This window comes from Anolis carolinensis, chromosome 3 (genome assembly GCF_035594765.1).
Source record: "Anolis carolinensis isolate JA03-04 chromosome 3, rAnoCar3.1.pri, whole genome shotgun sequence".
Lineage (NCBI taxonomy): Eukaryota > Metazoa > Chordata > Lepidosauria > Squamata > Dactyloidae > Anolis > Anolis carolinensis.
The window spans coordinates 8,527,345-8,541,427 of record NC_085843.1 but is presented as its reverse complement, the minus strand read 5'-3'; the positions used below and the strand labels follow the sequence as shown (position 1 = coordinate 8,541,427).

The window sequence follows — 14,083 nt, the reverse complement described above, 5'->3', positions numbered from 1 at the left end:
AAAAGGGAGCTGGGAAAAAGTCTCTTGAGTCCCCCGCCCCAAAGTATTACAAAAATACTTCAAAGTTGGCTTCATTTATAATTTTTCATGGTTGCTTATGTGATACAACTGTAAAATATAGGCAAGCTATAATATATATACAGTCTTCTATCAGTAGTTCCACTACTTCTATTATTTCTGGATTCATCTTTGATCAATATCTCATTGTTGATTCCTGTTAAATATAACTGAGAAATTGGATGAAAATATAACAATATTCTTTTCTATTGTTTTACACAAATAATCTCTACAGGTAGAATAACTTTGTTAAGGGTCATGTTCAAGACTAGGCATGTATGTTATTGTTGTGTAGAAAAAAGATTTGATTTTTTTAAAGTGTAGGCTGAAATTCTGAATCTGCAAGCCACGAGTATCATTGCTTGCAAAGCAGCTAGTATTTAATTGTCAACCTGTTCCGTTCTGGTATTTAGGAAGGTAGGAAGTATTTGAACCAAGTGTATGTAGAACCATTTAAGAGATGGTAACTAGGTCAGTTTTCACTCTGTTTTCCCCCCATTTTAATATGTCTTTCATATTTCTTATAGGACATTCAGTCAGAAGAAAGCTGCAATTGAGAGAGAGTATGCACAGGTAAGTCAGCTTTAATTTCTAAGGACAGACAACATATACTACAGATTAATCTTTTTTGTAGCTCATCTGCCTCCACTGTACTCCAGAACTATTGTGAACTTGTAATTACCAGCAAAATAGTTCCTACCCCGCCCCCCCCCCCCCCCCCCCAAATAGCTGTTGTGTTGCACAGCATAGCAGAAGAGCTATTTTCTGACTTAGCAGTGTATAATTACAGTCAGGCTTTTGTATCTACAGTGTCTTCCTATGTCACAAAGGTCTTTTCTGCTAATTATTTCAGTCCATTCCAAGTTGGATTCAAAATGGATTGCATGCATAAACCACACTTTAATTTTTTAAATAGAATTTATGGAGATGGGAGGTAACCTCATCAGCTCTGATCTGCAGGTGCTTTACTTTTCATACTCCCATCCATTCTCTCTTCTTTTTCCCTCCCCAATTTGTATCCCTAAGAAAAGAAAATCAATGTATAGAGAATTTTAAGAGATTGGAGCAAGGAGTGTAAGTCTTGGTATACATCAAGAGATTCTGATTTTGATGAACTGAAAATCAAATCGAAAACAATTCAGAATTATTAGTGAGTACTTCTGTCTACTAAAACCTGAATCTATGGATATGAACTGCTGGATTAAAAAATAATGTGCTTCACTAAAAATAGTGACTAAATGGACTTCCCCATTGGTGATTTATATAATTTATGTGTGTACAATTTCACCATTCAGAGAAATGATTTAAATCAATATGATGTAATCTTGGTACAGATTCAACCTTAGTTGCTCTGGTATGTCTTGTATTGAACAATGGGTTTCACAACATGACCCTTTTGCTTTCCTAAATAGTTCTTGGTGGCATTTACACTAATGACAGTGCAGTGGCTCTCAGCCTTACTAGCTCTAAATGTTTTGTTCTACCAGTTCAAAAGGTTGAAAACAACTGTATTGTAATATCTGTTTGGGTTGTCTGGCTGTGCAAGGTTGCGGAAGCACAGTATTGTAGTGGTCTTAAATGCAGCTGAGTAATGGTTCTTGCAGTGTGATGCTAGATGACTTCTGCTGTCACTTGTGCCATTTGAATTTTGGGATTTATATGAAACTGCAATAACATGTCATGCAGGATTATGGCTGCAGTATCATCAATATGTTCATAGAACATTGCTTACATTTGTAACATAGACATAATAATGCTAGTGGAGCACCTAAAGAGGTTCTTGATGGTGTTTAGGTTAAGGATGAGAACAAATGTGACATTTCATTCAGCCAAGGTGTGAGTAGTTTGGACGACAAAATTTTTTGATCTGGGAAGATGGATTCAACATGTGTTGGTTGAGGGTGCACTTCCTTTGAAAGACCAGGTCTATAGCTTGGAGGTATTGACTTTTTAAGTATTTAAATCAGAACTGGGCATAATGTGCCCTTCTAGATGTTGTTGGATTGGAATTCCCAGCATTTTCACTATCCCGGGCTGTGGTGCAGACTGGTGAGCAGCCAGCCAGCTGTAACAAATTACTCTGACCAAGAGGTCATGAGTTCGAGGCCAGCTCGGAGCCTATGTTTGTCTTGTCCTTGTTCTATGTTAAAGGCATTGAATGTTTGCCTCATATGTGTAATGTGATTGCCCTGAGTCCCCTTCGGGGTGAGAAGGGCGGAATATAAATACTGTAAATAAATAAATAGTGTCCATGGCTGAAGAGTTGTACACAATATCTGAAGGGCCACATTTGCCTACACTAGCTTTCACTCGTTTGGGTCCAGATTATATGACATACAGCCACAGCTGTGTGCCCCTGTCCATGATTTACTTCATGGTTGGAAGTGTTGCTTATTCGCTAGCAGTGTGTTTAATTGTCACTTCTCCCTGAAATACAGCAGGGCCCATAAATGGTTACTGTTCAGAGGACATTGAAAGTATATGTAATTGCTCTATATGGCTTTCTGTTTAAATGCATTTGAGCTATTTGCTGATATAGAATATTCAAAATTGAAACATTTTAAAAAAGGGTTTATGTTTAAGGGTGCATTGTTCTTCTAGATACAGCCTTTTATTGTTTGATATGATAAATGTCTTGGTAAAGCTGTGGTTTTAAAAGGTCACTTTGAAATATGACAACCCTAGTTTTTTGAGAGTCAGTGGGACTTACTGCTCCCAGTGCACTAGAGCAGGGAAAGAGAAGACGTTGTCTCATTGGGAAAACATTGCACAATTCAGCCTTCCAGCTATCCCTATAGTTCACACCTTAGTCTTTCAACCTTTTTGTTGAGGTTTCTGGTGCTGAGGATGGAGAGATGTGTTTAGGTTTTTGCAGCTTAAAAATATTATCATGAAATTATGATGTGGCCATGACAGATGTACAGTTTCTCTATAGGAGTAAGGTTTCCTATTTACTTTCTTCAGAGGATGTTTGAAAGAAATAATAGTGTGAAAGGTATGATATTCTTTGCACATCTTATTCTATATTGATGACTGAAAATACCCTGCGGTGGGGGTGGGGTGGGGGGGACAAGACAAGGAACAGATTGTGGCATGGGCCATGAACTGTTGGTATCAAAAAGACCTCTAAAGCAACCATCGTGCCAAAATGGAGCCCCCAGATGGCGTAGTGGACTAAGTGACTTGAAGGTTGGGTTGCTGACCTGAAAGTTGCCAGGTTCGAATCCCACCTGGGGAGAGTGCGGATGAGCTCCCTCTATCAGCTCCAGCTCCATGCGGGGACATGAGAGAAGCCTCCCACAAGGATGGTAAAAACATCAAAACATCCGGGCGTCCCCTGGGCAACGTCCTTGCAGACGGCCAATTCTCTCACTCCAGAAGCAACTTCGGTTGCTCCTGACACGAAAAAAAAAATCGTGCCAAAATACAACTTGAAGAACATCCTGTAGAATTTAAAAGATAATGTAAAAATAAAAGATTTGCACTATTACGCCTAATTGATTGGCAGCAAGAAGAATTCTGGATCAAAGCCAGCAATATTATTAGGGAGGAGACTGTGGACTGCTAAATAAACAAATAAATGGGTCCTTGAGCAATTCAAGCCAAGGTGACTAAACTGAGATTATCAAACTTACACATGTCATAAGAAGACGTGGCTCACTAGAAAAGATAACAATGTTCAGCAGCAGGAGAAAGGGAAGATCTTTGCCAGATGGAATGACTCAAATCAAGGAAGTTATGGTCTGATTCTGCATAACATGAACAGGGCTGTTGCTGATAGAATGACTAGGGCCCCTTCTACACTGCCATACAAAATCCATATTATCTGCTTTGAACTGGATTATATGGCAATGTGTTGTTGTTGTTTATTCGTTCAGTCGCTTCCGACTCTTTGTGACCTCATGGACCAATCCACACCAGAGCTCCCTGTCGGCTGTGGCCACACCCAGCTCCTTCAAGGTCAAGACAGTCACTTCAAGGATGCCATCCATCCATCTTGCCCTTGGTCAGGCCTTCTTCCTTTTTCCTTCCATTTTCCCCAGCATCACTGTCTTCTCCAAGCTTTCCTGTCTTCTCATTATGTGGCAAAGTACTTCATCTTTGACTCCAAAATCCTTCCCTCCAGCGTAAGGAAGGCAGTGTAGTCTTAGATAATTCAGTTTAAAGGAGATAATGTGGATTATCTGATTTAATAATCTTGATTATATGGCAGTGTAGAAGGGCCCTTGGAGATATCTCATTCACAAGGTCATCAAAATTGTAGTCATCCTGATGGTAGGAAATAAGATAAAGACAAAGATTAAGAGAGACGCCCTGTTATAGTGGTTTGAGTGTTGAACTAAGACTTCAGGAGACCAGGGTTGAAATCTTGATTGGCCATCAAAGCCTACTGGATGACCTTGGGCAAGTAGCCCACCTCAGCCCTAGAAAAAGGCAAGGGCAGACATCTATGGACCCATTCTGCCAAGAAAACCCTATGATAGATTCTCCTTAGGGTCATCATATGTCTGAAATGTCTTGAAGGCACACAACAACAAGAAGACAAGACTGAAAGATTCAGTGACCAAGAAACCTAGGGAAATAATTACTGTCCCATGTTTCCTAAGTAGTATCATGGGAAGGGTAATAAATATAGCTTTGCATGTACAGATTTAGCTTCTGCTGTTTCTCTTATCCAAATTCTTGGATTATCTCTACTTTGTCTGATCTTTAAAAGAGATAAAATGATACGTCTGATATAATTGAACGTTGCTTGGACATTGAATTGCAGCCAACTCATAAAATAAGTTTGGAAACCATTTCCCTCAATTCTTTTAGGATACGTTATTGATGTTACTTCTTGGAAATCTAGAAATGCACAAGGCCTTCATAAATGGTGTCGACCGCAGCAATACAAGCAGAGATCCCCAAATTTGATGTCATAGCAGTGGAATAAGTAGGAGCCCTGACAGTTTCACCTGTGATACTCTAGATTACATTTACATTTTATTAGTATTGATGTCAGTCTTTGTTCTGTGCATTTTAATATATGCATGTTAATAATAAAATATTTTATCTCTGTGTTTTAACCATGTTGTACCCTACCTTGACCTATGAGGAGAGGTGGGTAATAAATAAAATTATTATCATCATCATCAACATCATCATCATCCCCCATTTACTCTGGATTCTTCTAGGCCTGTGGAAGAGGTAGCACTGGAGATGGTGGTGAGATGAAATCTCCTTCTCCTATCTGCTGCCAAAAGTGTTTTAAAGACAATTCTGTTAAGGAGATGCTTGTCAGAAAATTGGAACAGTGGATCACACTTGCTGTTTTAAGTACAGGGTATGCAAGCAAGGATATGGCATACTGTCATAAGACACGACAGCCAAAACCCAAGAATCCGAGTTCTCCTACACAACTAAGACATGATCGCCCATGCTGTCAACAGCGTTAACTAACTGAGAACAGCAGTCATACACTTTGCTAGCAGAAAGACATGCAAAGTGGGATTTAAATTAAACATGGAATCTTCTCCTGCAAAAATGTTCTTGTCATCTGGGCTGGATCTTAATTTGCCTTACAATGTAAATTCATTTAACACTGCTTAGAAGTCAGTTCCCTGAGTTCATAACTGTGTGCTGTGTCCTCGAGCATTTCTCACCAACAGTCCACTAGTTGGTTAAGAGGACTCAAAGCATCCAAGACAAGTGAAGATCAGGTGTGGAAATCTTCCAATAAATTCCTTAAGATAAATCTGACAATGATAGTTCTAGCTCAGGAGGCACCATCATGGCGAGAGGGAGACGCACCTTCCACCTTTGGTCTTGCAGGAACTCTATCCTGCTGGAAAGCAAATATTTGTCAGATTAGTGGCCTGTCTTTATTACTTGGCAGCTGGCAAAGGCTGCTTTCCTGCGCTGACTTGGCCACCCTTACATTTCCGCTCTCCCCGCTTTTCTTTCCTTGGGAGGGTGAAGCGAGAGCTGGCTGATAGAAGGCCTTTTATCTGCTCGAAACTAAACAAGCCAGCTACTGTACATTTAGGACCTTATATACTGAATAATCATTTACAGAAGATTTAATTTAAACAGTCCCTCTGTTTTCCTTAGCTGTCAACACTTTCTGAATTTCTGCATGCCTGAAACCACTACTTTTAGCAATGCAGAGGGGAAAGCTGATTTTAAGAAGCTTACTATGCCTCTCATATTCCCCAAACTACTAAGAAAAATAGCACCGTTCAACCCATCATGCTTACTTGCACTTATATCCATCCAAGACATCTGGCAGGGTCTATTATAAAGTCCTGCTTACTAAATCAAGGTTTTCCTTTGAATAGTCAATAAAGAAACCACTCAATATATGCTAAGCTTATATTATTGCAACTAGTACCAATTTAATAATGCTGCCAAGACTGGCTACAGCAAAGAGCTCTGTGTATTTCACTATAATTCCTTTATGATTCAGTTTCTTTTTTTTTGTTAATGAAAATGAAACTGCCTGTGTGTGGATGTCTTTCTTCTGAGGTTTGAACCAACCCAGTCTGCAAGCATGTGTTGTCCTGATGGGAAGTAACATCAGAGCTATAAACTATTTGGAAACCAACATTTTATTTTAAGTGTGGGAATCCAAGGTTTAGCTTTACATTTGCAAGCTGCAGAGGTAGAGAGGAAGGGGCGTCCTTTCTCTGATTTCCCTTTCAATTGCATTCCTCTAGTAGTTTAGCCTAATTTCTTCTAGCTTTGCTTCTTCTAAATCAGGAAGAGTCAGGGGAACACCTGAGCTAAAAGTAGCATTGAGTGGCGAATCCTTGTGTAGGATAGAGCCAGTGCAACTCTTCTGGGGACTTGTTGAACCTATCAAACAAGGAAAGATACAATCACCAATCTTGGCCCTCCACTTGCCGAATTGGGTAGCTATTACATTTCACTGATTTAAAGAGTGTGGGTGTTTCCATCTATTGAACAAGCCAGCATTCATAATATTGCCTCGTTTAATATCACATCATTGCAACATCTGGAAATGCAGAAGAAGCTCAGTTTGTCTAATCACATTTGTTTAATAGCTGTTGGAAATAGTAACCGAGTTACTGAGAGAAAATTGAGAGTGAGTAGACTTTAATTAAATACCAAATTGGCCACAAGCCCAGAAGCATTGCTCGGGTAGAAAAAGGTGTGTTTGCAATGCAGACAGAGTGCAAACCAACTTCTTACTCCTATATTCATTACTGTTGGATGTGAGACACTCATGCATTGCAGATGTTCAGTTGGTGTGCAAATACAGAAGTGCTATTGCCAAGGATCTGTGATGATTCTTGCCCTGAAGTTACTTATTTTTTACAAAAGTATGGAGAAGATAAAATCTTCAAATAGGTCTGCCTGTGTAGACAGAAAGCCTCGGTATTCATGTAAGTGCATGTTGGACTGATTTAGCACAACAAAACTCTTAGGGCTCCCACCTCCCCCCAAAATGTGTAGGGAACATAAGAGAAAGGGATATAATACACATTATGATTTCCCTCAGTCACAGCCAGATCACCGAGTCCTTTGTGAACTGGAAAAGAATTGGGTTGTAATCGTGGAAGATGAGCTTTGACTTTTGCAATGTGTCTCAAGAATACCTGCCATTGCAATTATCCTGCTGAGACAAAGGTGCTGGATTGTTTCTTATCTCTTTTGCCTTCACTCATTTCCTCAGGTTATTGCTAAATCAACAAAAATCCCCAGTGCCCTTTCCCCTCTAATGTGTTTCCCTTAGCAGTATCTAGATACCAATACAGAGCAGGTAAGGCCACCAATGACTTTGCGGTTATTGTATGTTTCTAACTTAAGATGACTCTATCCCAGGGTCTTCTGGGACTGAGAGTGCGTGGTGTGCTGAGGGTCACCCAGTACGCTGGAATGGGGATTGGAGGTACTGTTTTGCAGTGGCTCAGGCCTTCCTGGAGGACTGTTCCCAGAAGGTGTTGCTAGAGGACACCTGCTCGGCCCTACAACCTTTGTCTTGTGGGGTTCCGCAGGGTTCAGCAATGACTCCCATGTTGTTTAACATATACATGAAGCTGCTGGGAGAGATCATCAGGAGTTTTGGAGTTGGTTGTCATCTGTATGCAGATGACGTCCAACTCTACTAGTTCTTTCCACTTATTGCTAAGGAGGTTGTTCTGGTCCTGGAATGGTGCTTGGCGGCTGTGACAGTCTGGATGAGGGCGGTCAAATTGAAATTAGATCCAGACAAGACAGAGGTACTCCTGGTCAATTGTAAGGCCAAACAAGATATAGGGTTACAACTTGTGTTGGATGTAGGTTCACATCTTGGGAGTGATCCTGGATTCATCGCTGAGCCTGGAATCTCAGGTTTCAGCGGTGATCAGGGGAGCTTTTGCACAATTAAACCTTGTGCACCACTTGTACCCGTACCTTGGGAAGTCAGACTTGGCCATGGTAATCCATGCTTTGGTTTCTTCCCGTATAGACTCCTGTAACGCACTCTACGTGGGGTTGCCTTTGAAGACTCTTCGGAAGCTACAATTGGTCCATTGGGCAGCAGCCAGATTACTAACTAGAGCCCCTGTTGTGCCAGCTCCATTGGCTGCCAGTCTGCTACTGAGCACAATTCAAAGTGCTGGTTTTAATCTATAAAGCCCTGAACAGTTCCAGCCCAGCTTACCTATCTGAATGCATCACCCTTTATGAACCATCTCAGAGTTTAAGATTGTCTGGGGAGGCCCTGTTCTCAGTCCTGCCCTCTTTGCAAGCGTGAGGGACGAGAGACAGGGCCTTCTCAGTGGTTGCTCCTCGGCTATAGAAATCTCTCCCCAATGAAATTAGATCAGCGTCCTTCCTCCTGGCCTTTAGGGGAAAAAAAGGAAAAACCTGGTCATGGAACCAAGCTTTTGGACAGTAAGCAATACAATGAATGATCAAGGATTATGTGCAGTAGATAGGACATTCGGAACGGCCTGGATCACGAATGCTGGATTATGTGATTTTAATGTTATATTGATATGTTTTTAATTCTACGGTTTAATGTTAAATTGTGTTATTGTATGTTATCATTATTGTGTTAGGTCTTTGTATGTAAGGCATTTAATTTTGCATAATTATGTTGGAAACTGTCTTGAATCCCCCGTTGGGGGAAGAAAAGCAGTATAAAATGAAGTAAATAAATAAATTTGTAAATTACAGAAGCAGACTTTTTAAAAAAAATAATAAGACATGTTTTTACTTTATATCACTCATGCTGTTTGCAAAATTAATCTTTCTTTAGAAAACTCTGAATTACATTTTTGTACTAAAAGTTCAGCAGAGCAGGTAGCTCGGAAATCTTCTCTTGTGTTCTTAAAGGAGTACATAAAGGCCTTGCTGGATGCGACCAAAAGCCAAAAGCATTCTGTTCAAATATAGGCAGCCAGTTATCTATAGAAATCCCACAAAAAGGACATAATGCTTCCTGTCTACAAAGAAAGGTCGATAGCCTAAGTTCTGTGGAGTGTGACCTATATCATTTTGCTGTAATTTAACTCCTAAGGCTACAGCTGAAATAGATAGATGTAATGGAAAGTCTGCAGAAGGCGAAGTGTCTGACATAATATAAATAAGCAAAAATTTGAACTTAGACCTTCAGGATCATAATAAGAACCAGTCTAGTCCAAGAACTTGTTTTCTATAACAGGATGGTTAGATGCCTCTAGGAAGTCAACAAGCAGTAGTCTTCTCCTATTACTGTTTTCTCCGCTGACTTGTACTCAGAGGCATGGTGCCTCATATGGCCATCAAAATCAGTGGCAGGTCTTCAAAAAACATCTTACACATACTCACATTCTACAGTGTAGATCCACCCCTCGTGAGTATGTGTAAGATGTTTTTTGAAGACCTGTGTGTTTTTTTTTCTGGCTTTTGCCCAAACTGAAGGGCAGTTGTGATTGTCTCTATCTTTATCATACTTTTGCACTTAAATACAACACTTCTGAGTCTTAAGAAGACCTTAAAAGCAGAGAATATAATTAATTAATAAATAAATAACTTTATTTATATTCCTCCCTATCTCCCCGCGGGGACTCAGGGCAGATTTCAACAACAGAAGGCAAACATTCAGTGCCCATACAATAATAAGTACAAATACATTGATAGACCCCCCAGAACCTGTTTCAGTTTGGCAAGGGCAGTCCTGATGAATCCTCTGTCATCCCACTTTTGTGATAGCCTTCAAAATATCCCAGGCCCCATCTACATTGTCCATAAAATACAGTTCAAACAGCTTTATATGGCAGTGTAGGTCCAGCCAATATACACTGCTACCTTTAACTTCCATGATCTGGTTTTTCAACTTAACAAAAATAGTGATCGTCCTCACATCTTGGGGAAGCAAACTCTATAGTTCAACCAAATAGTGTGTAAAGGAATGCTGTCATTTTTCTCTCCTGAATCAGATGATCCTAAAGATGTAAAATTCCTGGAAATGAAGCTATGAGGGTAAGGGAATGTGTTTCACTTGGTTTTTACAAAATGAAATGGGCTTGAAATATATGCAGTAATTATGTCCAGCTGTTGTGTGCCTTCAAGTACTTCTGAATCTTGGCGACCCTAAGGCAGACTTGTCATAAGTTTTTCCTGGCAAGGGTTGTTCAGAGTGCATTTGCAATTGCCTTCCTCTGAGAATGAGAAATGTGAATTTGCCAAAGGTACCCAGTGGGTTTCCACGGTTGAGTGAGAGTTGAACTTGATCTCCCAAAGGCTAGTCCAACACTCAGACCACTCTTTTTCAATGATACTCATTTCAACTTATTTTAGTTACGGTAGTAACATAAAATGCTTCATTTCCTTACTTAGTTATCACATACAATTGTTAAAATTTAACTGTTTAAAATATGTTAAAATTCAAAACCTTAATTTTGTACACCACAAATATACCTTTCACTGAAAGAGAGTGTTTCAGTGTGGTGCACTGAATGCTAGCTGACCCAATGTATTTTAGTTTTTGTCATCTCCGTATTCTTTAAGAGCAGTTGCCTGGAGGGGCTTGTTCTTTGTGAAGGAAGCCTGCGTTATATACTCACACCTAGCCATCCTCCAGCTCTGTCAAACACAGATGGTTTCGTGGCTTTAGGGAGAACCTCAGACTGTGAAGCAGATTGGAAGATGACTAAAGCACAAGTTATGAGGACAAATGCAGCATCTTAGGGGAAAATGAAACAGGGTATCCAGGGTGTTAGAAGTTTAATTGGTATCACTGTAGGAGAAAACATTAGCAAATACTTCTTAATAACCATGTTAAACTGTTTGGTGATGCTGTCTAGAGATTAGGTCTGGGGTAGGCTGATGGTGCTCAGTTTTGTTTTCTGTTCTTTTAGCTATGTGATTTTCTCCACTTAAATAAAATAACTCAGTATAAGCTTTTGATAAATGTCACATGATGGAGTGGAGGGGGATAAATAAATTGAAGCTCAGTCCAGACCAGACAAATATAATTATAGATATTAATGGTGAGGAATCTAGTTATCTGGAAGCAGGAGTTTCTCCTATACTAGATTTAGCTGCACTCAGATAATTAGGGGGAGGAGAGTATTGCTTGAACCCATTGCTACTTCTAAATTACCAGGTGATGGTTGTGGAGGGAGACTTTACGAAATGACAAATAGTTGCAGGTATAGTTGTCGAAGGCTTTCATGGCCGGAATCACTGGTGTATGGCCATTTTCAGGCTGTATGGCCATGTTCCAGTACCATACTCTCCTGGACTCTCCAGTACCATACTCCTGCATCTTTGGCTGACACCTTCATAGGTTCAGTTGGCAATGAAGCAAATGGAGTATATACAAGGGTTGAATGAAAAGTAATGCCTCCATTTTTGTAACTCCTCAACAGATGGCAGTACTGGTATGCGGCAGATACTGGCTTGTTCAGTAGACTCTCCTCTACAGTTCCATTTGGCAGGAAGCCTTAGCATTGAACGGTTGTGTTGTTAAAGTGCAAGGTATGGAACCCTGCACAGACGGTCGGTCAATGCGACTTAAGCAATGTGCAGTCATTGAATTCTTGACAGCAGAAGGTGTCACCCCAAAGGAAATTCATCAGAGAATGCAAGCTGTTTACGGTGATTATGTTGATGTGAGTACTGTGCATCATTGGGCGAGTAAATTTAAAGATACTGAGGTGGGAACATTTGACTTGTGTGACAAACAAAGAGTTGGATGTGACGGCTTCAGAAAACTTGTTCATTGTTGGCAGAAATTTATCCAATTGTCTGGTGATTATGTGGAAAAGTGAATAGTGGTAGTTAAAGAGCACATTCTAAGGATTATTTCTGTGTTTGATTTATTAAAATATTCCCATCCAAACCCAAGTAATGAAGGTGGAGGCATTACTTTTCATTCAACCCTCGTATATATGTATGGAATATTGAGTGTGGGAGAAAGAACCCTTGTCTATTAAAGCAAGTATGAATGTTGTAATTAGCAAGCTTGAATAGCATTGAGTAGCCACAAAGCTGGAAAGTCAATCATAGAATCATAGAATAGTAGAGTTGGAAGAGACCTCATGGGCCATCCAGTCCAACCCCCTGCCAAAAAGCAGGAAATCGCATTCAAAGCACCCCCGACAGATGGCCATCCAGCCTCTGCTTAAAAGCCTCCAAGGAAGGAGCCTCCACCACAGCCCGGGGGAGAGAGTTCCACTGTCGAACAGCCCTCACTGTGAGGAAGTTCTTCCTGATGTTCAGGTGGAATCTCCTTTCCTGTAGTTTGAAGCCATTGTTCCGTGTCCTAGTCTGCAGGGCAGCAGAAAACAAGCTTGCTCCCTCCTCCCTATGACTTCCCTTCACGTATTTGTACATGGCTATCATGTCTCCTCTCAGCCTTCTCTTCTGCAGGCTAAACATGCCAAGCTCTTTAAGCCGCTCCTCATAAGGCTTGTTCTCCAGACCCTTAATCATTTTAGTCGCCCTCCTCTGGACGCTTTCCAGCTTGTCAACATCTCCCTTCAACTGTGGTGCCCAGAATTGGACGCAGTATTCCAGGTGTGGTCTGACCAAGGCAGAATAGAGCATGGGGAGCATGACTTCCCTGGAACTAGACACTATTCCCCTATTGATGCAGGCCAGAATCCCGTTGGCTTTTTTAGCTGCTGCATCACATTGTTGGCTCATGTTTAACTTGTTGTCCACGAGAACTCCAAGGTCTTTTTCGCACACACTGCTGTCAAGCCAGTGAGGGTGTCTACATAGAGATAGCCTGGGCTTTCTTGTCTGAAGGCATCCTCTGTTTGGGAGGTGTTAACTGGCACTTGATTGTTGGTTTTCTGGAGTTCTCCTGCTTCAGAGTTGTGGTCTTTATTTACTGTCTTGATACTGGTGTTTTTTTAAGAAAAAATACTGGTAGCCAGATTTCATTAATTTTCATGGTTTCCTCCTTTCTGTTGAAATTATCCTCATGTTTGTGGATTTCAATGGCTTCTCTGTGTAGCTTGACATGGTGGTTGTCAGAGTGGTCCAGAATTTCTGTGTTCTCAAATAATATTTTGTGTCCAGGTTGGATCATCAAATGCTCTGCTATAGCTGACTTCGCTGGTTGAATTAATCTGCAGTGCCTTTTGTGTTCCTTGATTCGTGTCTGGGCATTGCTACATTTGGTGGTCCCTATGTAAACTTATCCACAGCTGCACGATATATGGTAGACTCCCTGCAGTGGTTAGAGGATTCCTCTTATCCTTTGCTGAACATAGCATTTGTTGAATGTCTGTAGTGGACATTTGAGGGCAAGGATGTATTTTCTGAAAAAAATTTCAAAAATTGTCATATTCTTGGGGACCCTGGGAGCCAAAAAAAACACCTTTGCCCAGCCTATCAGACTTTAAGATGTTCTGTGGAAATGGATAATTTATTTATTTATTTATTTACGTCATTTATATTCCGCCCTTCTCACCCCGAAGGCGACTCAGGGCGGATCACATTACACATATTAGGCAAACATTCAATGCCTTTTTTTAACACAGGACAAAGACGAACAACATAGCTCCGAGCGGGCCTCGAACTTATGACCTCCTGGTCA

At 40.6% G+C, this 14,083-nt stretch overlaps 1 protein-coding gene across 2 annotated transcripts in view; it reads left to right on the top strand.

Moving 5' to 3' along the window:
- Positions 1-14,083, top strand: part of fchsd2 (FCH and double SH3 domains 2) — a 181,986-nt gene that overhangs the window by 54,206 nt on the left and 113,697 nt on the right. For both annotated transcript variants that reach the window (XM_008117766.3, XM_003225416.4), the window contains exon 3: positions 585-630. In XM_008117766.3, the coding sequence (XP_008115973.1) occupies positions 585-630 (46 nt within the window). The remainder of the gene's footprint in view (positions 1-584; positions 631-14,083) is intronic.